Raw genomic sequence first — 25454 nt, 5'->3', positions numbered from 1 at the left:
GGGTCCCCCCCCCCCCCCCCCCCCCCCCCATATGCTTTACCTAAGTGCTGCAGCGTACAAGCAAAAAAATCCTGGTGAGATTTTGTAGGAATGTTATTCACTGGTGACTTAGGTGGGAGTGTAGGTACAGCAGGGGTAGTGATGGGCTGTACTGAGTATAAAAGATTAGTGGCAAGGACTAGCATGTAGTCTTCTTGGAACTCCTTTGAAGATCTACTAATTTAAGAATTACTTCTGTCTGTAAAGCCATGTCAGTATTTAAAATAAAAAGTAATTGTTCTTGTCTCCTATCCTGCTTATTGTTTCTGTTGCATCATTTGTAACACATTGTAACTCACAAGATACTTCTCTGACAAACCACTGCTCTAAGATATTGCTGATGCTGGACATATATTTTGTTTTTATGTTAAGCCCACAGGGCTAGCATTTTAAAAAAATTTTTTTAGCGATGCCAGCTGTATTGTTCCTTACGTTTTGAATTGCTTAAATGTGACGATTTCTTAAAAGCTGAAGTCTTATGAATTGAGAATTACTTCTTTACTGTTTTGATTAAAACAGAAGTAAAATCTACTTCTTTATTGCTTTAAAGATTAGAAAATATATAGAAACATGCAGTTCGTTTCTCAAAATGGCCTTTAAATGAAGATGTCTTTAATTTTCTTTTAATTCTCAGGCCTCCACTTGCTCTAAAGCTGCCTGGTCACGACTTCAAAAATCCAGGCCCTGGGAATCCAGGGTTTGGAAGGAAATTATCTAGTGCATTATCAAAAATGCATGCCACCATTTTAGCTTGCATATGTTTTTTCTCAGGCTTCTTTTTTTTTGGGGGGGGGGGGGTGTCTCTCTAAGGAGGTAAAATACTCTGGGTACAGTATATTCAGGATTCTGGTCACTGTTGGAGATGCACAGTTCAAACTTCTTAGCCCCTTAGCAACAGTTATTCTTGGATGTTAACACGTGGGCTAAAAGGACAGTATTGCCATAAACTTTAAATGTTCATCATAGGGGTAAGAGGACTGAAACATGCTTGCTGTGAAGCCTTAAGCTAACATTAAATGTCAAAGCTTTCAGTGTACTGCAATGAGGAAACTTGTTCTAAACAACTGCTCTTTTAAAAAATGCCTATTATCAGAACCTTAGAATGTCTAAGAAATATACTTTGTTTCTTGCAACTTGGCTATTTCTCTTTTGGAGCTCTTTGATAAACCTGTATTTTGGTTTAATGCATTTTATTTGTGTATGTTGATGGGCAGAGAGGGGTTATTTTTTACTATTTAAATCTGCATGAAGAATACAGATGGCAAGGTGGGAGAAGGTTCACAGTGAAGTATCAAGATGGGTAGTAGGATTCCAAGGGCTGCTTCTGCATTGCTTGGTGTTTATGCTACTGTGGCTTCTTTAAATAAGAAGAATAAGAAAACATTTCATATGGCTTTATCTGAGCATTGCTCCCACAGAACCAGTGTTAGGAAAAAAAAAAGTACTGCAGCTCAGCTCTGCAGCAAGACTCCTGGTTTGATTAACACTGTAGAACAAGAACAGGAAAGAATATATCACCATCAGATTGTGAACCACAGCAAAGGTTGATGGTACCTGAGTACTAGTGACCTTGTAAGCTTATATACTGGAGAATGAATTGGGGAATATTTATAAATAACATATTCCTTAGGGCTCAGGCAGGACTGTGATGTCATTCTTAAAACGTTTTTATTTTACAGTTCCCTGTAGAATGTAGGACATAAAGGAGTGTGCTTACAGTATTGTACAGATGCTTAGAGAAACTGTGGTAACTTTTCAAAGAGCCTTGTGTAGCCAAGGAGATCATGTGACTTTGAGGAACATCCAAAAAATGGAAAGTTAAAGAATGTTACATTTAATTAGAAGGTCAATAATGAATGGTAGAACCAGTCTAGAATGACCTGTTTCAGAGTTGTCAGGATAGCTGTACTAGTGAATATTAAAAATCACCAAGGCAGGAGATTTTATTGGGTTAAAAGGAAATAATCTCAAGGGGAAGACTGACGATGCAAACTAAATGGCATAGAAGTAATGAAGTCTTCAGTCACTTCCTAGTAATGTGGGAAGTCAAAGGAGAATGTCTTCTAATGTATGACAGTATGAGTAGGGAGTTTACCTAAGTAAGGAAGACTTCAGTAGACACACAGAATGGAAGGCTGTTAGTATAGGTGTGTGAATTGTAGTTTACCTGGCCATTGATAAACTTCAATACTGTTGTCTGTAACCAGGTTTGATTCAAAGGTATGAAAACTGTTTTTAATAGGAGTAAACTTACAGGTTTTGCTGATGGTGGGGAAGGAAGTGGACAGCTGGTAAAAGATGAGTATTTTACCAAGGAGAAGGAAGCAAAACTGATGCAAGTGCTTCAGAGGAAGTCAATGTCAGTTTACTGATTTTTTAAAAGTACATGTGGGCATCTGAGTCACTTGCTCATGCTCCATCTGCAGCTGATGAAAAGGAAGCTGTACCTCCAGTTCCCATCACCATTCTAGCCAGCACTGTCTGTATGCAGATAACTGTGGAGTTAACTTAAGTATTCTGTGCCTAAAGCTGTGAGCAAGTTCAGGTTTGTGGTGGACAGCTAATTACATGGAAGATCCTATGTGTCTGGGATTGTTTTCAGTGTAGAAAAAGTTAATATATTGTTTACCTCCATGAAAATGACAGAGGTAGGTGATCATCTGATCAGTTTTTAGGGTTCCTAGATACTGTAATAAAGTTGCAGAGTAGATTGCAAGAAGATGGACTTCTTCAGGTGCTCTGAAGGAGCTTTTATTGTCATCTTGATAGTTTTTGACACCCCACCCCCCCGCCCCAAGACTCAGACTAGTATAGGAGCCTGTATGAGAACATTGAAAACAAATAAAAAGCCCTACTGATCTCTGGCTACACATGTGTTCCCTCTTGTACCATCTGGTTGGCATATTTGTCTTTCAGGAGTCTGTGTATGACCTAGTATTAATTTTGAAGCAAGATGGGATCCAGAACAATGGCAGTGCTATTGTTCTTCAGTCCCCACAAGAGACACTGGAAAAAAATGCTTTAACACACACACACCCCGAGAGTGATATGCTGCTGTAACAGGGACAGAGCTTAAAATAAAATACGAAGTCTTGTATGTAATGACAAGTGGCCTTTAAAGCACTAATCCAATTAGTTTATTTCTGAGGGGTCAAATAGTAGAATTGCAGTAGGCCTGTGTAAAGAACAGGAATGTGCTTACCAGGCAGACACTGTACTTTTGTGCTTTTTGTAGGACAATTTGTCAGGCCAAGTTCAGAGCAAATTTCCCAGTTTTTTCTCCCAGAAAAGAATCCTAAGTTGTTTGAAACTTTATGATTTTAAGCATGTGGCTTGCTCATTGCCCTTACCATTTTAAAGGGGTTATACTGGCAGAGAAAGCAATACAAATTGTTAGTAGAATTCTCTGCCAAAATCATGTTGTGTTACTTTGACCAAAGTACAGAGCAAGTGTACCTTCACTTGGCAGCTCAGGTGCTTATGTCCCTGTGGTAGGTTGACCCTGGCTTGTGCCAGCTGCTCTATCACTCCCCATCCTCAGCTGGACAGGGGAGAGAAAATATAGCAAAAGGCTTGTGGGTGAAGATAAGGACAGTTTAATAAAGTGAAAGCAAAGGTCATGTGCAAAAAGCAAAGGAAGACAAGTGATGTTATTCTCTACTTCCCATCGGCAGGTGATGTCTGGCCGCTTCCTGGAAGCAGGACTTCAGTGTGTGTAGTGTTTGCTCTGGAAGACAAATGTAAAATAACAAAAGCCCCCACTTCCATCTCCCTTTACTTAGCTTTTATAGCTGAGCTGACATCATATGATATGGAATATCCCTTTGGTCAGTTCAGGTTAGCTGTCCTGGCTATGTCTGCTCCCAAGATCTTCCCCAGCCCCAGCCTGCTGGTGAGTGGGTGCGGGGAAATGTTGGAAAGTCAGCCTTCATGCAAGCAGTGCTCAGCAGTAGCCAAAACACTGGTGTGCTACCAGTACAGAGCACAGCACCAAGGGCTGCAATGGGGAGAAGTAACTCCACTTCAGCCACACCCAATATGGTCACAGAAGATCCTGCAATCTTTTGTGTGTAATTCTTAGGCAAAGGGAGCTGCTTCAATAATGGTTACCTTGATAATGTGTAGTGTGAGGTCTGACTGGAATCACCAGAATTCAGCTTGAGGCTGTTGTGAATTTTTTTTTTCCCCCAACCTCTAGAACAAGATCTGTCTGGCAAGTGTGTATCTTGCTAAGTCAGAGCATCAGAGAACACTCTAGTTTGTTTGGAAGGGGACTGTGGAGATCATCTGATCCAACCTTCTGTTGGAAGCAGGGATGTGAGTTAGGCTATCCCATCAAGCCAAGTCTTGAATATTTCCCTCAAGGGATGTTTCACCACCTCTGGGCCACCTATTCCAGCATTTAGTTCCTACAGTGAATGTTTACCTTTGTCCAAGCAGAATTTCCTCTGAAGCAGCTTGCACCTGCAACTCTCCACCATGCTTCCTTTTGAAGAGCATACCTCTATTTCCTCTACAACTACTTTTTCAGTATGTGAAGTTGGAGATGAGATCCACCTTGAGCCTTCTCTAGGGTGGATGTACCCCATTCCTTCAACCATTCTTATGTCAAGTTCTCCAACTCTGTAACTATCTTGGTGGACACAAATGTGTGCATGCACACATAACACTCCCCCCCACCCCCCAAGATTCTCCATTTTCTTTCAATATCTGTCTTGAACTGGAGACACCAAAACAGAACACTGGGTTGCTGATGTTGCTTAGAAAGTGCCAAGTAACATGGGGTAATCGCATCCTCTGATTTGATGGCCACTCTCTTACTGATTTAGCTCAGTTCATCATTTGCCTTCAGTGATGCAGGGTCATACTGCTGGCTCATGTTTGGCTTGCTGTCCACTGGGATCCCCTGGTCCTTTTCAGCAGGGCTGCTTCCTAGCTAGTTGTCCCTGCCTTTGAGCAGCAGCTGCTGTTTTGGCACTGCTCAGTATTGGCAGATGGGCTGCAAATCCTCTCTCATCCTCATCAGCATCTGTGCTTGTTCATGGCTTCAGCATGTGGTTCTTATTTTTGGGGAGCAGCAAGACCAGGGCTGCTCCACAGGGAATAACAAACCAGGAGCTGAGGGTGACCACAGCACAGGCAGGGGTCCTGTCCTCACTGACAGTGTGCAGGGCAGGATTGGTAACAGGAGCAGGTCCTGTTGACAGTCCCAGACAAAGCAAGTATATATAACAAGTCAGCTCTGGGTTCCATGCAGGAGGCCCATCTAAGGCAGGAGGAGGGCTGGGTGCAGCTGCAGCATAGTTCATGCCCAGATGGTCAGACCTTAAATGTAGCCTATGGGCAGAGAGTGTGTATGGAGGTCTGCTTTGAGGCTGGTCAAGGCAGCTAAGGCCTGTTGGTCAGCTCAGAGCCCTGATGCCTGCTGGCGAAACAAAGCACCCAGCTGCTGCTGGATGAATAGCTGAATACCTGCCATGTAATCGTTGTCAGTCCCAGCAGCATGCCTTTCACGCTGAATCAGTTAGCCCAGTGCTATCTGGCTGTGAGGCTGAATACTGAGATTGGCTGCTGATGAAGCTGCATGATGAAAAATGGAGGATGTGCTGTTTCTTCCTGCTAGACATAGCTGTACTGGAAACTTCCTGAAAGATTGAAATAGTGATGCTCTAGCTGGAAGGAATGAGCAGCTGTTTCCAGATTCAGCTGAGCTGGCATTTTACTCTAGGAAACGTGGCTTTTGCACTGCCTTTGTAGTGAACGGGGAGAGTTTCAAGTTAGGGAGTAGAGATCTCACCCATTGAGAGCAGATCCCTCTAGTCTGTAAAGCAGGACAACATTGGTGATTAACAGAATATTAAGAGTCCAGGTGAGCCTTACAGCTATATTACTGTGTATCTGTGTTTCACAGGATCAGTCATAAGATAATTGTGGTTGGAAGGGATCTCTGGAGGTCTCTGGTCCAACCTTCTGCTCCAAGCTGTGAGGTCAGATCAGGTTAGTTAGGGCTTAGTCCACCTGGATCTTGAAAATCTCCAGGAATGGAAATGGCACAGGGGCTGTTTGGGTATCCTGTTCCACCACCTGTCTATGTGGGGGAAAACATTCTTCCTTATACCCTATTATCCTCCTGTACTGCAGCACTTGTGAAGAGCCTAGCTACATCTCCTTGATCCTGTCTCTGTAGGTATGGGGGTGGCTGTTAGGTGACCCAAAGCTGTCTGCTCCAGGCTGAACCAGTGCTGGCCCTGCAGCCTCTCCTTGCAGAGTGAGTGCTCCAGCCCTGCCATGTCAATGGCCTTCTGCTGAACTCACTTCAATTTGATGTCTCCCCTGTACTAGGAGGCCTCAAACAAGATGCAGGTCGTGGAGGAAGCTGATGGGTGCTGAGCCGAGGGGATCACCCCTACACATACTGCTCTAGGCACATGGCTGGCCCCCTGCTCAGCTCACTGCCTGACCCCCCCCCACCTCCCCATACCCAGCACCATCTCCTCAGAGCTGCTCCCTGGCCCTGATGGCATTGCTGCCCCAGTCTGCCTGCCCAGGGCTGAGCTGAATTTCATAAGATTTCTGTTGGCCCATTCCATTCTGAAATGTTTATAAATAGAAGGTCAGTAAGCATTATTTCTTTAAGTTTATAGCAGAGTATCTAGCAGGTTTTAGTATGTTTTTAGTTCAGAAAATCTGCATCAAAACAGAACTTACAGCAGTTTTAAGGGTAATACTGTTTTGAATAGCATGGCTGCTTGATCAGTGATACAGGATATATACTTTGTAAAATGTGATGTATTGCCACCATTTAGTTTCTTCAAACATTGAAAAAAAATTTAAAGAAATACACTACAACTTGTATAATATTAGCATTTTTATCTATAGGTATATATCAGATTGAAATTACATTACTCATATGAAGAAAAGTGAAACTAAAATTCCTGACTGCTCTGTACCCTTGTAAAGAAATATGTCGTAACTGAAAGCAAGGACAAGCTGTTATAAAACATAGTCCTGAATCATCTCTTTGAAAGATTGATTTTTATCTAAGGAATCCTACTGTACTTACGTCTCATTACTAACCTCCTGCCAAGTTGAGAATGTGGTAGTTAGATTTAAATGTTAAATACAAGCAGTCTGTAGCTACAGATAGATAATAAAGCAAAACTGCTTGTATTTTTGGTTGAATTTTCACATTAAATTCAGGTGTTCTATTTTGTTGTTTTGTTTTTTTCCCAAGAAAAGCTATAATGTCCAAACACTTAGGTTTGAAATCTAACTTCATGAACTATTGTTGAGTCCTCTTTTAAACAATATTCTGATCCTTTTACTCCTTTGTAATCTTCCTCTAATTGATAAGCAGTGTGGGTAATGGGTCTTCTTCTAGAGGGATGTGATTTAGTCCAGTTTTCTTTTTTACTAAGCAACTGTGTCTTTCTAGCTACTTTGAAAAGAGGGCTTTAGAGCTCCAGAGGAGTTTGCCGCTTTTGTGTAGGAAGGTATTTGCAAAGAACCAAAATACACTATCTGATGAAAGATTTCTTTGTGGCCAGAAGGGATAATTCTTTGGTCATGGGCCAGTTCCATCATAACAGTAATACAACTGTAAATGAAAACAGTAATACAATTGTAGGTTGCCTCACTTCTGCAGCCATGGGGGCGTGGCCTTTTCATTTTTTCCCATGTTGCCTCTAATTGTTAGGGTCTTCCTTAGCAAATGAGCCTTTGATAACCAATAACAATGACTGTTCTTGATTTTTAGGATTTTGGTGTACTTGTAAAAACAAAACAGGTCAAGAAATATCGATTCAGTAACTTCAACGCTAAAACTGGGCACACAGATTCATGATATCACCTAATTACCGGGGGGGGGGGGGGGTTGTGTTTGTTTTGTTTTTTTTTAATTTGTGTTATATTTTAGAAGGAAACTTACCTGGTGACCTGTATTTCAGATTAGAAAAGGAACAGATTTTGATTGTTAGTGGTAGAGTGAGATTAGAGTTGAGGAGGAAAAAAAAAAGGGAGGTATAAACTTTCAAGGGAAAAATATTTGGATTTCACTTCTGACAGGCACATTTTAAAATTTTTTTTCCAGATGAAGGCATATTTATTCAGCATGTGCATGTATGTTTGCTGTGCGTTATGAGAAAGATATGGAAGGAGGTATATGCAGGAGTATAATCAGGAGGCTGGAAAGAACTCAGATTTTTATTTTTCTAATTAATAAATGGCTTGTTTTATATTCTCTAAAAGCAAGGACCAGAAACACAGAATTTGACAGTACTCATCAAGCCTCTCCCCTCTGATAGAACAGTGTGTACTGCTGGAATTCCTGACATCTAGACTAAGCTAATAACATAACTAAGGAAAAGATATTTTTACCTGCATGGTAATTTATTTACTACTCTCTTCAAATTGGTTGTTGTCCTGTGCCCTTTGCTCAGCAGGGAAGTTGGAGTTGGTACTTCTGCCTTACTTGAAAACACTTACATTCATGAAGTAGTAAGGTTTATAGGTAGAGTTTTTTAGACCATCTGGTAATCTTGAGGGATTTTTTTTTTTGTTTAGGTAGTAGATGCAGCAGTTACTTTTTATATGCAGATCCTCTAAAGAATAAGATGATTTGCCCTTTTTTCCGTTTGCTTGCCCCTTTGAGTCATCATCATCATTTTGTTTTATCCAGATCAGTATATAAGACTCCAGGACTTGGAAAATTCCCAGAAATTAGTCTGGTCAGCTAGGAAGAGTCCTTAAAGGAGAATTTGACTTGGTGTTATTCCATGTGTGTGTGTATGTTTGCAGTGATGGAGAATTTCAGTTTTCCAATCAGTAAATAGGTATTTAATCATCATCATGAGGATCATACCAAGCTTGAGGAAAATCAGAGGATCAACTAAACAAACTGTCATTAGCTTTTGATGTGTTTGTGACTGGCATTTTTGCTATTCCTACAGGTATGCAGACCTTTTTTGTAGAAGTTCTTGTTCAATTATTGAGCTTCAGAGAACAATACAGGATTTGCATGTGCTGTCTTGGGCAGATTAAATGCAGTTAAGTTTGGAATGCTTCTTAACTCTTCAGTTCAAAAGTTTGGCCATCTTTCTTACTTTGTTCCCAGAATCTTTATTTAACTTCGAACTCTGTTATATCTTTAGGACACTGAAAAAGTGAGAATGGAAGTTTGCATTTCTTCTGTGCAGTGACACTGTAGAAGAAAGAAGCTTTAAAAGCATTTCCTTTTTGCCGTATACTGCAAAACTTGTGTAATGAGCTGCTTTAGAGATTTTCTTCATTTAATTGCAAGGAGGATTCTTTCATCCGTCTTCATTGAAGCATTTTGCTTTTATCTGTTCTAGACAGCCATCATTTTGAATTCTTTGCCTTACAGATATATTTTTCTGAAAGAGTATCTGTTCCAGAGTCTGTATGGCTGCTCCATTCAGAGACTGTTCTATTGACTGCTTAGAACTTTGTCCCATGTAAACCTTGTTCGTGCTTTCCTCATTTGAAACCATGACACATGTAAATTTTTCATATTTGAGTGTGCTGCAGCATATTGGTAATTTTTTTACCTGCAGTCAGGTTTTTGGCTGCATCAGAATGGGAGCCTGAATGTGATTCTTGGAGAAACTTTCAGAGGAGCACGCAGTGAAGTATGTACTGAAGTGGCACTGGTTAGGAGCTCCAAAATCTCGAAGTTCTGTGAATTCTGTAGATCTGTGTGTTGTATCTGAAACAGTCTCCATAACACCTCAAACTTGGAGCAGGTTAATTTTCATGTAAGTCTTTATTGCGTATCATGCAAATAAGAGGAGAATGGAAGACTTGGAAACAGGACTGGTCACTACCTAGAAAATACGTTCTGTAATTTTAGAGAACTATTCAGGTCAAAAGATAGTTGTACATGTAAGTAAATCTAATTGGTTCATCCTGTGCTCAACACCTGTACATAGGGGCTGTCACAGTTCTGAATGCTAATGGAGTAATCCTGCCTCAGACCCAGTTTTTTTGGTCACCTGCCAGAGTAATTGTAGTACCAATCTACTCACATAGAATAAACACAAGCTTACTGTAAGTAATGGATGAGAACTACAGATAGTTTTAAAAGCTTTGATGTGGGGGAATTTGCTCCTGTTCCTGTTTTTGAGCATTCAGAACATGCTCTAAAGCTGAGTGATACTTAGCTTATAAACCAAACAAGCAGTTTTAAGAGTTTGTAAGATGCTTTCTTCCAATCTGGTAGTATTGTTGTCTTCAGTTGAATATGGTGTATTTAAGTGTTGGCCAGCAACCTCTCTTAGAAATGTGGGGAGGTAGACCTTCCTCTTCATAGCTTCACTGGTTCTTCCTGTGGTTTTATAGGGCATCAGGTAAGGACAGATTAAGACATACCACATGTCTTGTTGTTAGGATGCCAGCTGGATGCCTGACAACCTGTCAGGAAATGCCCATCGTTTGTGTATTGGGTGACTCGAATACGTTCAGAACTGAGTCCTGATACATGTTGTGCAAGGACCTTTGGGATTTCCCTCTAGCAATGATTCCAGGCATCTGTTTGTGTCAGTAGTATATAAACAGCTTTCAGGTTGGGGGGCAGGGGTTGCTAGTCTTTCAGGCATGTCTTCTGACTTGCATTTATGCGGACTTTCAGTCTGTATGGTTCTCCATTTCAGTCATATCTGATGTGCAATTCCATTCTTTAATGAAAAGTTACTTCTGTGCCTTACTACTGTATAAAACATTTAATGGCACCTCAAATGCTGCTTTGGAGACTTACATAAGACTTAATTGGCTGGGAACGTTTTACTTTGAGTAGTTGGACATAATGTTTTTCCTCACGTGTATGTGAGTAAATGAACCTAGATTCAGTATGGTACTCAAGTGTAGTGTCATAGTTAATTTGATGAACCAGTTAAAATGCTCGGTGTGTCGGGTAGTGTTTCTTCTTTGACAAGGCTATCTGTCTAATTGGGAATTTCTTACTATACCTGTTAAAGGGCTATCTTTCTCTCATCCTCCAGCATTTAAATTCTCTGGAAGCAGTTTCCAAATAAGGGCAACAGGGTGAACATAAACTTTCTTCTGCAGTGTATTCAATCTGATTGTGTATCTTTAACTCTGAATATTAGCATGTTACTAAGAAGTTCATTTCCTGTACTGGTCTTGGAATGTTAGCCCCCAAAACCTAGTTTACATGTAAAATAACTATCTGTGAATTATAGTGAATAATATAGTGAATTATAGATATGTACATTTTTAGCTTAAGCGTTATCTTTTCTAAGGCCGCAGAAACAAAAGTACAGTTCTGTTCTTCCTAGTCATGTCCTAAAGAGAGGTCAGTAGCAGAAGATGTCATAAACCTTAGGAAGCTGCAACTTAAGCCATCCAAAGGACATATTCCTAACACATTAGATAGATTCTGCCTTGTGGTGCAGAACATGAGTTCTAGTATCTGTTCAGACTTGTCCAATCTTTAATTTATAGCAGAATATTCATAATTCTATGAAAATATTTTTCAGTTACTTATCAGTGAGTCCTAGAAAACATGCCACTGAAAAGATTTTAAATTACTTGCTGGAGAAAATCATACTTTTTATCTTGATGTGAATGTGAAATTTATTCATGTGTCCTGTAGAATACATAATACCTGCAGAAGACGAGAAAAGCATTCTTTTCTTGCATGGTTTCATAAGTTTTCATGTTAATTTGGGCAACTTCTATGTTAGCAACTTAAAAGTGTCTGCTTTTCACCAGTAGTGCCAAAGTGCTTAAATTCAACACAAAGTTGCAACCGGTGTGTAACCTAATCAGGTTCCTTTTTCACTGTCAATTTTTTATTATATATTTAAGACACTTCTAAAACTACTTACTGCAAAGCAGTGGTTCAGCTATGGCATAAATATTGACATAGTATCACTGAGGACTTCTAAATTTTAATCTAAATTTTTGAGGTACTGTTGAGAGTTCTGCTTTTGAAAACTCATGTTATGATTGAAAAATACCATCGGTGACACTGTACATGGGATAAGAAGGGTAGTGGAAAAGTGAAGGTTTGACAGTATCGGCATCATTATCATAGGAGTCTTTGCTGCTACTGTATATTAGAAAACTGTGTTATGTTTGCTAATGAAAATGAAAGGTAGTGTGTCTGGTTTTTGTCATCAGTAATTGAACGCTTCTTGAGTATCAGCCTGTGGCCTTTATACAAGATTAAAATAGCCATTTCAATTAAATACCAGATTAATTTGGCAGTGATTACATTGAACTACATTTATAAACAGAGGTTTACATGAACAAAATAAATTATGCTATTGCTTTGAATTAACCTCTCTTTAAACACTTTCTGTTTCAGATTTGTACTATGGTGGAGAAGCTTTCTCTGTAGAGCAGCCACAATCTTTTACTTGTCCTTATTGTGGGAAAATGGGTTACACAGAAACATCTCTTCAAGAACATGTTACTTCTGAGCATGCAGAAACATCAACAGAAGTGGTAAGAAGTTTCAGAATTGGCTTTCAGTTGTGGTGGAAATATATTAAAAAGAATCTCTCTTCTGGAAAACTGGTATCCTCTTGTTTCTCGTTCTTAAAGTATGAGTTCATTTAACTGCTTTTTAAGAAGACATACCTGCATTTGACAGTGACATCAAAATTATTCTATGTTTCATGGGTATCGTAATATAATGAGCTTGCTTTTTCTTTTATGGTTGCTGTTCTGTTGTCCTGATGTAAATGCTGCTATGTTTAGGAGTTTATTATCCTGCAAGACAGAATTTAGAATGTTCTCATCGTTATTCTGTGTAGCTGTGTCTTCCTTTTCACAACCAGTATGTAATTGTCCTGGAAGCTCATAGCTGTGCAGTCTTTTGTAACTGTAAGAGAGAGTAAAACATGCAGACAGTTTGACATGTTTTTCAAATAGCTTTTGTAATGGACGTGATGTATTTATGCAGTGGAAGTTGTCATTCTTTTGAAACCCTTAAAGCAGGGGTTTTTCCTCCATCCCTAACCATTAGGACACTTGACATGGTTAAAAATGTACTTCTTAAACAAATGTCAACATAAATACTTTAATATGAGTTGTTAGCTCCTGCTATCCTGATTGTCTTTGGGAGTAGGAGAAACTAGGTTAGCAGAACAACATCCAGGGTGCTCTTGTCTGGTTAACTGTTGTACCATAGATTCCTAGAAAAATGTGAGTGCTTGAAGTGGATTACTTGTCACTAATACATTGTGAAGAAATTACTTACAAATAGGTTGTCTATTCTAATCTTCTAGTTTTCTTAACTTCCAAGGAATTCTGTGGAAGAAAATGGACCTTTCCTCTCTAAGCCTGTTAAGGATTGTGTGTGAAGGAGTGATAGGGGAGGTGGTTTGTGCACCTTTTTGAGACTCAAAGTCATTCTGATCTTTCCATAAGAAGTGAAACAGTTTACTTCACCATCAGTTGCACTGTAGGATCATAATTAAATATACTGACACACTGCAATTTTTATCATCTCCTTGAGTTTTTTCTTTAACTTTGAAACAGTGTCAACCATTGTAAGTTCCACGTTTGGATCGGTGGCTTAGTGTTGCAATTCTGAGTTGCACCACTTGATGTCAGTGATATGTTCCTGACACAGAGTGTTAAGATCCCAGGTTTTTAGGTTTGAGTCATCCTTATTTGCAGCTGTGACTTCTAGATCTCAGTATCTAAAGCCTGAAAAAAAAAAAAAAAAATTCTTTGTTTTGTGAGTCAGTCTGCAACATTGTTATATCTTTGTTCCAAACAATGATAAAGGACAATATTTTAATCCTTGAATATGATTGTATATGTTTGTGCTAAGTTTTTAATCTAGCTTTTGTGATAAATGTTTAGTGTGCATGCACATAAAACTACTTGGGTATTGCAGTCTTACTGTAGATAGTGAAAGAATACAACATTACTAAAGAGGAAAATGTTATGGATTCTAAATGTTTGTGGTCTTAGGCTTTAAAGCAATTATTTCTGTTTAGATACTGAGCTTGTAGTCCTTGTAGTATCATCTCTGTCCATCCAAAAATGTGTTTTATTTTGGATATTTATTTTTAGATCTTTAAGGGAAGTTTACAGGGATGGAATCACTTTTATTTTACAGCCCTCAACCCCCACTCCCTCCACCCTTGTTTTTCAAAGAATAAGTTAAAGAATTTTTGGTCCATTAAATTTTGCCATTTCTGTATTCAGAGTGGTGCAGATAGGAAGTTTACTTTCAGCTGATTTTTCTCAGGTATTTGGCATTGGTATGTACAGCAGTGTTAGGTACTTGTGGGCAGGAATCACAGACAGACTGAGGTTGGAGCGGACCTCTGGAGGTAATCTTGTCCAACCCCCTGCTCAAGCACGGCCACCTACAGCTGGTTGCCCAGGACCATGTCCAGACAGCTTTTTAATCTCTCTAAGGATGGAGACCACAGCCTCTCTGGACAACCTGTGCTAGTGCTCAGTCACCCTCACAGTGAAAAAATGTTTCCTGATGTTTGTGAGGAACCTCCTGTGTTTGAATTTGTGCCCACTTCCTCTGGTCCTGTCACTGGGCACCACTGGAAAGACCTGGGCTCTGTCCTCCTTTCACCTTCCCTTCAGGTATTTTATATGCATTCATAAGATCCACCCCACTGACCCTGCTCTTCTCCAGGCTGAATAGCCCCAGCTTTCTCAGCCTTCCCTCATAGGAGAGATACTCCAGTCCCATAATCATGTTTGTAGCCTGTGGACTCTCTCCAGCATGTGCGTGTCTCTTGTATGTGGAGCCCAGAACTGGGCAGAGCATTCCAGGTGTAGCCTCACCAGTGCTGAACAGAGGCAAAGGATCACCACCCTTGACCTGCTGGCAGCATTCTTCCTAATGCAACCCAGGACACCGTTAGCTTGCTTTGCCACAGGACACATTGCTGGCTCATGGTCCACCAGGGCCCCCAGGTCCTTTTCTGCAAAGCTGCTTTCCAGCTGGGTGGCCTCCAGTGTGTGCTGTTCCTCCCCAAGTGCAGGACTTTGTACTTTCCTTATTGAACTTCATGAGGTTCCTGTTGGCCCTTTTCTCCAGCCTGTTTAGGTCCCTCTGAATGGCAGCACAGCTCGCTGGCATATCACCTATTCCTCCCAGTTTTGTGTCAGCAAAATTCCCAATGATCACCACCACCTGAGCCCAGCCATTAAGCCAGTTTTCACTCCACCTCACTGTCTGCTTATTCAGCCTGTGCATCAGCAGCTTGTCTATGAGGATCCTGTGGCAGACAGTGTCGGAGGCCTTACTGAAATCCAAGTAGACTATATCCACTGCTCTCCAGTCATCTACCAGGCCAGTCATTTCATCATATAAGTTTATCAAGTTGGTCAAGCATGACTTCACCTCCATAAAGCCATGCTGACTACACTTGATGATTTTCTTGTCTTTAAATGTGCCTGCAAATGGTGTGCAGGGTTAGCTGCTCCATCACCTTCCCAGGGATCGAGGTGAGCTGACCAGCCTGTAGTTCCCCAGGTTCTCCTTCTTACCCTTCTTTAAGATAGGAGTGACATTTGCTTTACTGCAGTCCTCAGGCACCTCTCCCAGACACCATGATTGATCCAAGATTATTGAATGCAGCCTCGCAATGACATCTGTCATCTCCCTTAGCACTTGTGGGTACATCCCATCACAACCCATGGACTTAAGTATGTCCAGTTCACATAAGTATTCTCCAACCTAATCTTCTTTTACCAGGGGAATGTCTTCCTTGCTCCAGACTTTTTCTTTGGATGCTGGGGCCTGGAATTCCTAAAGGCTGTTCTTGCTAGTAGAGACTGAGGCAAAGAAGGCATTCAGTACTTCAACCTCTTCTGTGTCCTGTGTAACCAGGTCTCCCATCTTCTGAGCAGTGGGCCTGCATTTCCCGAGTCATCTTTTTGTTGCCTGCGTACATCTAGAAGCCCTTCTTGTTGCCTTTGACATTGCTCGCCGGGTTCAATTCCATTTGGGCTTTAGCTCACCATGTTGAGGTCCTGGAGAGGAGCTCCAGGAGGAGAGTTTCATGATACTTCCTTGAAGGTGATTGTTTTAATTCTGGGTACTTTAACTGAAAATTTTATGGGGGTCTACAGGACTAGTCATAAGTTTTGTGATTAAGTCTCTAAGGTTACATGCTAAAAAGAATAAATCATATGATTTTGAGTACTAAAACCTCAGTCATTACCAGTATTTCTTCACCAGTAAATGTTCAAGGGTGATGGTAAGTGCTATAAGGCAAGTGCAGAAGAATCTGGCTGTCAGTATGATGATTGTTGTTGTTGTTGTTGGGTTTCAGGTCAGTCAACTGTTCCAAATAAAATGCAGCATTCAACTACAAGTCTGCTAGCATTGTAAATATAAAAATTTTAGGAAATGTCACATCAAATGTCATCTTCAATTCTCGTTTCAGAACGGAGACAGAAATTTTCTACTATTCCATTGCACTGCAGCAACTTTCTCATGTTTAGCAAGGCAGTAACTAGGCTCCTTGTTCATGGACTGCAAGGACTAGGTTGTTGATATGTTGCTAAATAAATTGAGGAGAGCTTTTCTTGCAGTAATGAAATGGACCATCTGAGTCTGAATTGTTCCTGTTTTCTTCTTGAAGATTGCAGTGTGTCTTGTTGAGATTACAGAAATACTGTCACTTAAAGTGGTTACCTTGTATGTAAATAGGGAGGTAGTGGTAATACAAGCACACTTCTGGAAACTGGCAGGTATTCTGTGAGCATGATTTAAGACTTTGCAGTCATCTTTCAGACATCATTCAGGGTAACATGATTTTTTAATACAAATGGTCATAACTTCAAGAGAAACTTCTGACAATGTTTTCCTTCCATCTGTACCATTTGTTCTTGCATGTTCTATTAACAATGACTTTTAGCTGTGTCACGCTTAATCAGTGATACTGCAGTCTTTGTTGTGATTTTGCCAGAGCTTATGCTTAATTAAATTTTTGCGTATAACAGTGCTTCAGTAACTTTTCGCAGTCAGAGGTTCTTGGAAGTTTAGTTCATGTTTAGAGTTAGGGTTAGCATACTTAGATTCCCTCCTCCTCATTTTTCCTTATAACTCTTTCTTAGCTGATGTTTTTCCAAGGACTGTGTCTCCTTTTCAGGCAAATATGTGCAGTTCATAATGCCTTTGTCCTGTTAGCAGGAGAACTTTCTTTTCCGTTGCTGATTTCAGAAGCGTGTTGTTCTTAAGCTGGGATTCTGCTTCCTCAGAGTAGCTTAAATGAAAAAAGAATGCTTTGAAGGTGTTGTCTCCTGTTGGTCTGAAACACGTTCTTGAAGATTAAGCATCTTACAAGTTTATGGACTTCAGAACCATCCGTCCAATATACATCCGTCCCTATGTCCCTACATAGGGTAGCTGTATGATATGTTGGTATAGTTGAGAATACTATTGAGATTGTATTACGCTGTAATATGATGTCTTTGCTCTGTAGTGTGTCCACTTGTATGGCTTCTGTAGTGGTGAAAAATCTGGGAAGAGGAGCTCTGTGAAGAGAAATGCTTAACATTGGAAATAAAAGGGAAGGGGTTGTAGCAAAAAACTTAAAATGCCTTGCTTTCTGCTCAGAGCTGACTACTAAAATTAAAGTGGTATTAAAGATGTAGCAGCTGCTGTCAAAAGCAGCTGAGATTTTACAGTACACTATTTCAAGACCTTGTCCTCACCTCCATAAGAGTAAGACAGATGTGTGTGCTATTACATAGGTGTTCTTAGTGTCCACGGTCTTTTGAGATCTCCTGTCAACAGCTTGAGTATATGCATGAAGAGCACTGGGAATCTGGGCTTTATGTTCCAGCCAGAGTTGCTCCATAAAGTCAAGACTATTTGACTGTGAGTAACAGATAGAGAAATTAATAGACAGCAGCTGCATTTAACTGTCAAAGTGCTGTTAATTTGAGCACTTAACATTTGGGGGAAGAATTTTGTGGAATGGATTTTTTTGTTTGTTTTTCATCTGTAAAACTTTAAAATCAGTCTACAAAACGACTGTAAAGAAAAATGGAAGATACTTTTCAAGCTATTTGTGGAGTCATTCAAAAAACAAGTCATAATTATGGCAATTGTAATGGCACTGTTTGTCTACTTAGTTAACATGCGTTTTGGTTTTAAAAAAAACATGCAAGCCAAAGACAGAAGTCAGGGCCTTCTCCCAAAATACTGTTTTGTAGGTATATGTAGATCAGTCCTTCTCTGCCAAACCTGTAGTTACACACTGATGGTCTCAGTTTGATACTTCAGCAAACATTTATATGTGGTTCTGGTTCCTCTGCTGGGATGAGTGTCAAGCAGGCAAATAGTAATCCTGTGTAATCAGACTCTATTGTCTGTGGCAGAATTGGAGTACAAAGACTAATTTTCAAGACATGCAAATTTAATTTGAAAATTTAAGCTCAGGTTTTCATAGCATTCTGAAAATCATAAAGTTAAAGATATCTAAATTGATGTGTGCACTTGAATAAGTTTTCTGGGTTTTTTTAATATGTTGCTGTCCAGGTGTTTGTGAATGTGCACACCTAGAATGTGATTTTAAAACAGAAGAATCAATGTCTAATGATTGACTTGATACAAGTTCTGTTTTGTGTAAAATGTATAAAGTTGGGTTTTTTCTCACTTTGTCATTTCAGATTTGTCCAATATGTGCAGCATTACCTGGAGGGGATCCGAATCATGTCACAGATGACTTTGCAGCTCATCTTACACTGGAACACAGAGCTCCTAGAGATTTAATATCCTTTCCAAGTTGAGGCAAAGAGGCTAGACTGTTTCATCTTGTAGCCATGATGACTTGTTTTGATTTTTATAGTAAAAACCAAAACGGTTCATTTGCTAGTTTAAAAAACTATAAATACCAGATTGTGAACAGACTGTAGGTATACTTGACAGTGCTTTTTGCTCTAACAGCAGAAACATTTAAAGAAACTTTGACACTGAGATGTTTTTCTGCTTCCACTATGGTTTATCCTGCCTGATCATTAGTCTTGATGTATCCAGATTCAGTAGTCTGCTGTAAGTATTTGTGACATGAAGATGATGATCCGAGGGTGATTTGAGCTGAGCTGGTCTTGACGAATGATTTTAAACTTGCCTAACTACTTTTAACGCCATATTTTAATAACATACTTTCATAGGTTTACTGACATTTTGTAATTAGCAGCAGGTTACGCAGATGTATCTGTGCTTGATGTCTGAAGAGCTGGAACTATTGGAGTTTTTTAATCCTTGTTCTAGGAATATTTTTCTTTTTTAACACACACACACACCCTGGATTAACTAATGAAATGGTTTTTTGTTTGGGCTTTTTATTTAATAACATGCAGGCTATGCAACCTACCTAGAGTAAGTAATCTCTCTGAAGTATTCCTTTGTCTCATTTAAACAGACAAAAGGACTGCATTATTACCTTGATAGTGGCTTTTTTGTTTAAAGATTTTTAAAAAGGGGGAAAAAAAAGTCTTAAGTCCTAGCAACTGGAGTAAAAAAAAAAGTCCAAGCCCAAGCAACTGGAGCTTGTTATGCTAACAGAAGGGAGACAGCATTTAAGAAGGTGGCTCCTTTTCAGTTATGATTGTGTCTGGTTGCGTTTAAGTTTGTTAGTGTTACCATGATTTAGGGTCAGGACAGACTAAATGCACATGTTAAATACTACACAATAATTGGGTCAGTGTAAAGGACTTTGGGTGTTTATTGGTTCTGTGAAGGTGTAACTAATGATGCAAAGAACACTACAAAGTTAGATAAAAGCAGTTATCTCTACTTCACCTTTCTGTGTAGACAGGAATGGAGCTCTCGGCAGTTGGGAGGAGCAGGGTGCTGAGTGTGGTGGCTCTGGCCATGTGAGCTTGGTCCCAGATGTCCAGGGAGGTCTTCCACAGTCAGGTGTCCCCCAAGGCAGAGTTGTGCTGTCCTCTCTTTTGGGTGGAGGTGGGTTGGGATTGATGAGGGGAGAGCATCTTCCAGACCACTGAATCTTTCCTGGCCTTTGGATGTCTCCGAGACGTTGCTTGATGACTGGTGTAGTGAGTCACTGAGCAATTTTTCTCATAGCAGTTTAGTTCTGCTCTTTCCACCAATTACGAAGTCTTTCATAGCCCCTGCCTAATACGCTTTTTCTAACAAAATATACATCCCTAGTAACTACATAGCAATGTACCAAAGGTCTAACTGTGTGCCTCCAACATTGGTTTAACTGCTCTGTAGGCCAGGAAGTTTAAATTTTCCCAGTTAGAGTGAAATTAATTTCCTACTGAAATGAACAAGATGTCTGATTAGAGTTCATGTTTCTGCAGCTTTTTCTCCCCCTCCAGTATCAGAGATAGCACAAGATGACTTTTGATTTGGGAATGTCTGAGCTAGAAAAATCAATCTTTTCAAATGTGGAGTAAGGCTTCAATGTCAGCCATCCCAAAATGGATCTTTCTTGGATATATTTCGGGAATACGTTGTCCATGACTCGGCATTAAAGACAATGCATGTAGAATTTTCTGTTTGTACACTATTGCTTCAGTGATCAGTGTTGTCAAGTCTACAAAACCTGATAAGTGTATCCTGAAGTGGCTATTCTATGTTTGGCTGTACATCATGTCTAGCAACAGGCAGGTCTAAAGTAGGAAAAAAGGGAGAGGAGATGCCCTTTTTCATGCAGGGTCTGACAGCATAGGAGAGAATAACTGTCAAAGTCAGGGACCTGTTAGAAAGCTGCTCTCTGATACTGTTATATTGCTGTTCTAAACATCTTCATAGGAAGTTAAAGCTGTACAGAACAACTCTCCATGCTCTGTAACAACCTTCATGTACAAAAAGGAGATAGAAGGCTCTTTGCTTGCACTTCTTATAGAGTGAAGATTTCTCTTACAGTTTGATGTAAGTTTTTATTGTTGGGGCTGCTAGAGTTCTGAGGAGTGGTGTCATCTTCCAAGTATTGATTAGACATGTGTGATTTATTTTGGGTTTGGTGGGGTTTTTTTCTTAAGTTGTCCCAGAAGGCTGCATGTGTTTCTTCTTATGAACCATGTGCAGCCATTGCAAGATATGTCCTTTATTCCTGCAGTTGGGGGACAACTCTTTAAAGCCCAGTTTCTTACTTTAGCAGGAGAATACTTGGGAAATTATGAAATATAGCTTTTCAGCATCAATTATAGAAATAGTTCGTGCATGGCTATTCGGTTTACCTGTTTGTCACAAGTTAAGGTTTACAAAGGTTTTTCTTACTCTAGCATAGCAGGTAAGACTTGGGTGCATGCTTAGCTAGTATTTAAAAAATGATGTTTATCTCGAAACATGTTAAAAACTGCAGTTAGGAAAGTTACCCCATAGTCCTGTGTCTGCTTGGAAAATCCCCAGATACTGGCCTTTTCTATCAGGTCTAGTTATGAAAAGCTTGTCAAACTGCATGGGGGCAGTCATCCATCTAATACAGTATCTTGTCTCCAGCAGCTTTCAGTTTTAGCACACTCAGAGGTGCAAGGCACTCTGTGCTAGGCAAAGTGTGTTCTGTGCTAGGGGGGATTTTCCTCTTACACCCTAGATGTTAAGTGTTTTACACTGTAGCATAGTTATGCTACAGTTAACCTATTAGTTAATAGGTTTGAAAGAGGCAAACATTCTGTAAAATCTTTTTGTAATAGCCAGAAGTTCTTTCTTGCCGTGAGAAGTCTAGTAATTTCTTTCAGTCTTAAATTCTTGACCTCCATGACATCCTGAGGTTCTGCACCATAATTGTTTTTTATGAAAAGTACATTGGACACTACTCTTACACAGAGTAAGATACCATACAAGTGGTAAGCATACTATTATAAAAAAAAAAATCATGGGAGATAGGAGGATCTAAGCTAAAAGTCTAATAACAGTAAAATCAAATATTCAAGCCTATGCTATTTCATTTTGCACTAGTGAATTATACTAGAGTTTTTTTTAAATAAAAGGAAGCCTTATCTGGACTGTCTTATAGGAATCAATGTTAACAATTTTATGACAAAAATAATCTTTAAATAATTTGTTGATTGTCCCTGAATTTATGTGAGAAAACATATAAAAGGTGTGACTTGAAATATAAGCATCTGATATGGAGAAGTGGGGGAAAATGAAAGGCGTTGTTGTCATAACTGGAATTGGTGGTATTTCTTTGCCTAAAAGAGGAAAGGCGAAACAAAGTGGTGTGATGAAAGTGCTGAATACTCTGGAAACCTACAATTTCTTAAGTATTGAAGTGATGAAATTTCTTGGATAAAAGCATGAAGTACAAAAGTCAAAAGGAATACAGTAATTATTATGTACTTTAGATAGGAATGGCAATAAACTTTTCTATTCTTTTCAATACTTAGCATAAGAATTGGGGAGGGAGAATAAAATCCCTGTGTCTCTGTAATAAGCTTGGATGAACATGTATTTGTCAAAGTTTTCAGATTACTGAGTAGAAAACTTTGATCTAAAAAAACCCTAAGAAATTAATGCTGATGTTTCTTCATCATCATAAGCTGGAGAAATATATGGAGTTTGGTGTATACAGCACTGGGTATCTTGAGTTCAGATCAGTAAGACTGACTTGCACCATAGCTACAGTGTACCTTAGCTTTGCTTCTGAAGCTGAATCGTTATTTTATGAATGAACAGTGTGCACTTGAGTATTTCACCCATCAAATGTCCTTGTCATTTTAATACTCAATGCCAAACAGTTCTATTTTCTTAACTTCTTGGTTACGATGAATCCAGTGGTGTTCGGCATGTACGTAGGATGTTCCACCCAGGCCGGGGTTTGGGAGGCCCCCGTGCACGTAGATCAAACATGCACTTTACTACTAGTTCCCCTGGTGGGCTTTCATCTTCTCAGAGTTCATATTCTCCAAGCAATAGAGAAGCCATGGATCCTATAGCTGGTAAGAGCTGTAACCATGAATTTTACCCCAGTGTCCTTCTTTTACACAGGGAAAGTAGAATTCAAGATGGTAGTAGTTCCCCTGCTTTGTGTTGTTACGAAGCTGCATGTATATGCTCCACCATGCAAGTGTGCTTGATGGCTGCTTGCAGGTGAGTGGTGTGCTTGGCTGGTTTTTCACAGGGCCTGTGCATGGAGATGCTGAAGCTGTAACCACTGCCTGTAGCTTGTGCTTTTAATTCTAAACAGTGTAAGGCTTATTTCCAAACCTAATCTATGCACAGGTGTTGTGTATTTTTACAAGTGATTGTGTCCAACTTCCATCACCTACTTCAGTATACCTCATTTTAATTTGCCATGTGGATAAAGGTGTTTATGGAGGAGAGTATCTATCTCAGTGAAGATGAAATTAGCTGAATTTGAGTATTAATGGACTTGCTAATATCACAGATTTTTTTTTTTAAGGTGTACTTGTAAATTCTTTTATAAATGTACTGTTGCAAGTATTTGCAGTGTATTTTGGTCAAGTTTAGAAAAACTGAAGGGGGGAATGTGTCTCATTTTCAACACCAGAAAATAATGAAGATGTGTCCTTAGGTTTCCCAGGAATAACTTGTTTGGCGTATGTTTAGTTTGATGTGAAAATAACTTTAACAGGAAAGTAAAAATAGAGAATGAAGACAATTCTGAAAACAAATATAACTTTCTCTAAGGGGAAAAATCTAAACATTTTTATGTGGTGGTCTTTGACCATGCCAGCGTAAGTGTCAGCGAAACCTCAGAACTTCTGCCATAATCCACCTTTACTTCAGATGCCAAGAAGACATAATGCTTTAACTGGAGCTTCATACTATCACGTTGTGACTTCTTCAGAGGGAGGTAGTCAGCCAATGTAATGAGGCATTGCCCCTTGAAAGGGGAGGGGTGGCTCCACTGCCTGCCTTAATCATCCCCTTGCCTGCCTTAATCATCCCCTTGCCTGCCTTCTACTGGCTCTGGTGCTCTCCTGGCCTGCTGTGACCTGATTTAACCCATTAAACTAGCTGGGAAGAAGTACCCAGACAAGAAAATAAGTTAAGTGAGGTCACAGGAGGGTCTGAAAAGGACTAGAGTTTGTTCAAGGAGGGAGGATGTTTGTGAAGCCTCCAGTGCAGGAAGACCTTGTCTTTCTCTTACAAGGGCAGCTCGTTCAGCTCAGTTAAATGTTGAGTGGCTGCTGAGGTTTGTTTCCAGCTTCACAAGGCCTTCCCACTTGGCAGCATTAAATATGGGATAAAATGGCATTCTTCTGAATCTTTTCTTTTTTGGTGCAAGCTGTGTGTCTGCATTTAGAGTTCAGATGCACACTGAACTGTTGTGCAGCTTATACCAAAGCTCTGTCTTGAGCTCACATCTGCTTCCAAAATACTGTTTTGCCATACTCTAACTTACACTTTAATTTATAGTGAGAATAAATACATGTAAATCTTGTCTGGAAGTTTGATATGTGTTCCCCATTACTGGAGTGATAAATAGGAAAGACCACCAGAATTTTTCTGTTTAAAATAAATGAAGTTTATAGCATCTGTTACATATTTTACTCTCCCCCCACCCTGCCCCAGCATTTCTCGTCATTACAATGGAATTAAAAGGTATTTAATCTTGGTATTGCTGTCAGTGCTGGTAAAAATAACTTGACCATCCTGATTTCTTGACATGGAAAACTACTGCATTTTGCTTTATTGCCTGAAAGAAAGCCTTATTTAGAAGGATTATATTTTGTTAATGCAATGGAAGGAAAATTGTCATGACATGTATAGTAACTTTGTAATGTAGAGGTGAGGGTCAGAAGCAATATTGTCCCCTACTTCCTCTGCCCTTGCATCAACTACAGCAAGCAGGTGATATAAGAAGTACCTTCTACACAAGGTGTAGAACAGATTCCACAGTAATGCACTGAGCAGTAATTTGTTGCTATATTTATTTCAAAAAATTCTTTGTGGATGAAACTTGCTGTAAACATTCTATCCCTCTGAATTGGAAGACGTAAGGACAGAGGTTTTTTTAATTGCTAGTCCTTCTGTTTACTTCTGGCAGAAATAAATTAATACAGCAAAAATGCTTGACCCCTCACGTTTTGATGTGAGGCAATACTTTAATATGTTTTCTTAACTAAATATTTTTTATTAAATGTTTGAAGCAACACCACAATATTTCTCTTTGCTGCAGCACAGCTTCCGTCTGTGATATTGGGATGGTGAAGCCTGTGTTTTGAGGGAACTTGTGTTGAGAGGAAAATAAAAACCACCAATCAAAGCCAAAATGAAGCAGTTTTAGCCAGTTGCTATTTTGACTTTAAGTTTCACAGAATTGCTGCAGAGGACATAATTTGCCAGGCATCCCTGTAGTTTGGCTCTCCCATTATTTTGAAGACATTAAACTTTGACTTCTTATTTGGATAAATCTGCATAAATGAGTCTTAATCTTCCTCACCCTTTGAGACATTGCTAGGACTTTTTTCAAGAGCTTCATGGGCTCTTC

The 25454-nt window shown here is 39.6% G+C and overlaps 1 protein-coding gene across 2 annotated transcripts in view; it reads left to right on the top strand.

Annotated features, from left to right (window-relative positions):
• KCMF1 (potassium channel modulatory factor 1) overlaps positions 1-25454 on the top strand; it is a 53617-nt gene that overhangs the window by 25374 nt on the left and 2789 nt on the right. For both annotated transcript variants that reach the window (XM_010567055.1, XM_010567056.1), the window contains exons 3-5: positions 12386-12525; positions 18688-18789; positions 22761-22935. In XM_010567055.1, coding sequence (XP_010565357.1) covers positions 12386-12525; positions 18688-18789; positions 22761-22935 — 417 coding nt within the window. The remainder of the gene's footprint in view (positions 1-12385; positions 12526-18687; positions 18790-22760; positions 22936-25454) is intronic.

The sequence above is a fragment of the Haliaeetus leucocephalus genome, unplaced genomic scaffold (genome assembly GCF_000737465.1).
Source record: "Haliaeetus leucocephalus isolate CR32 unplaced genomic scaffold, Haliaeetus_leucocephalus-4.0 Scaffold225, whole genome shotgun sequence".
Lineage (NCBI taxonomy): Eukaryota > Metazoa > Chordata > Aves > Accipitriformes > Accipitridae > Haliaeetus > Haliaeetus leucocephalus.
Note: the sequence above shows the minus strand (reverse complement) of the source record. Positions and strands in the feature narration are given on the sequence as shown.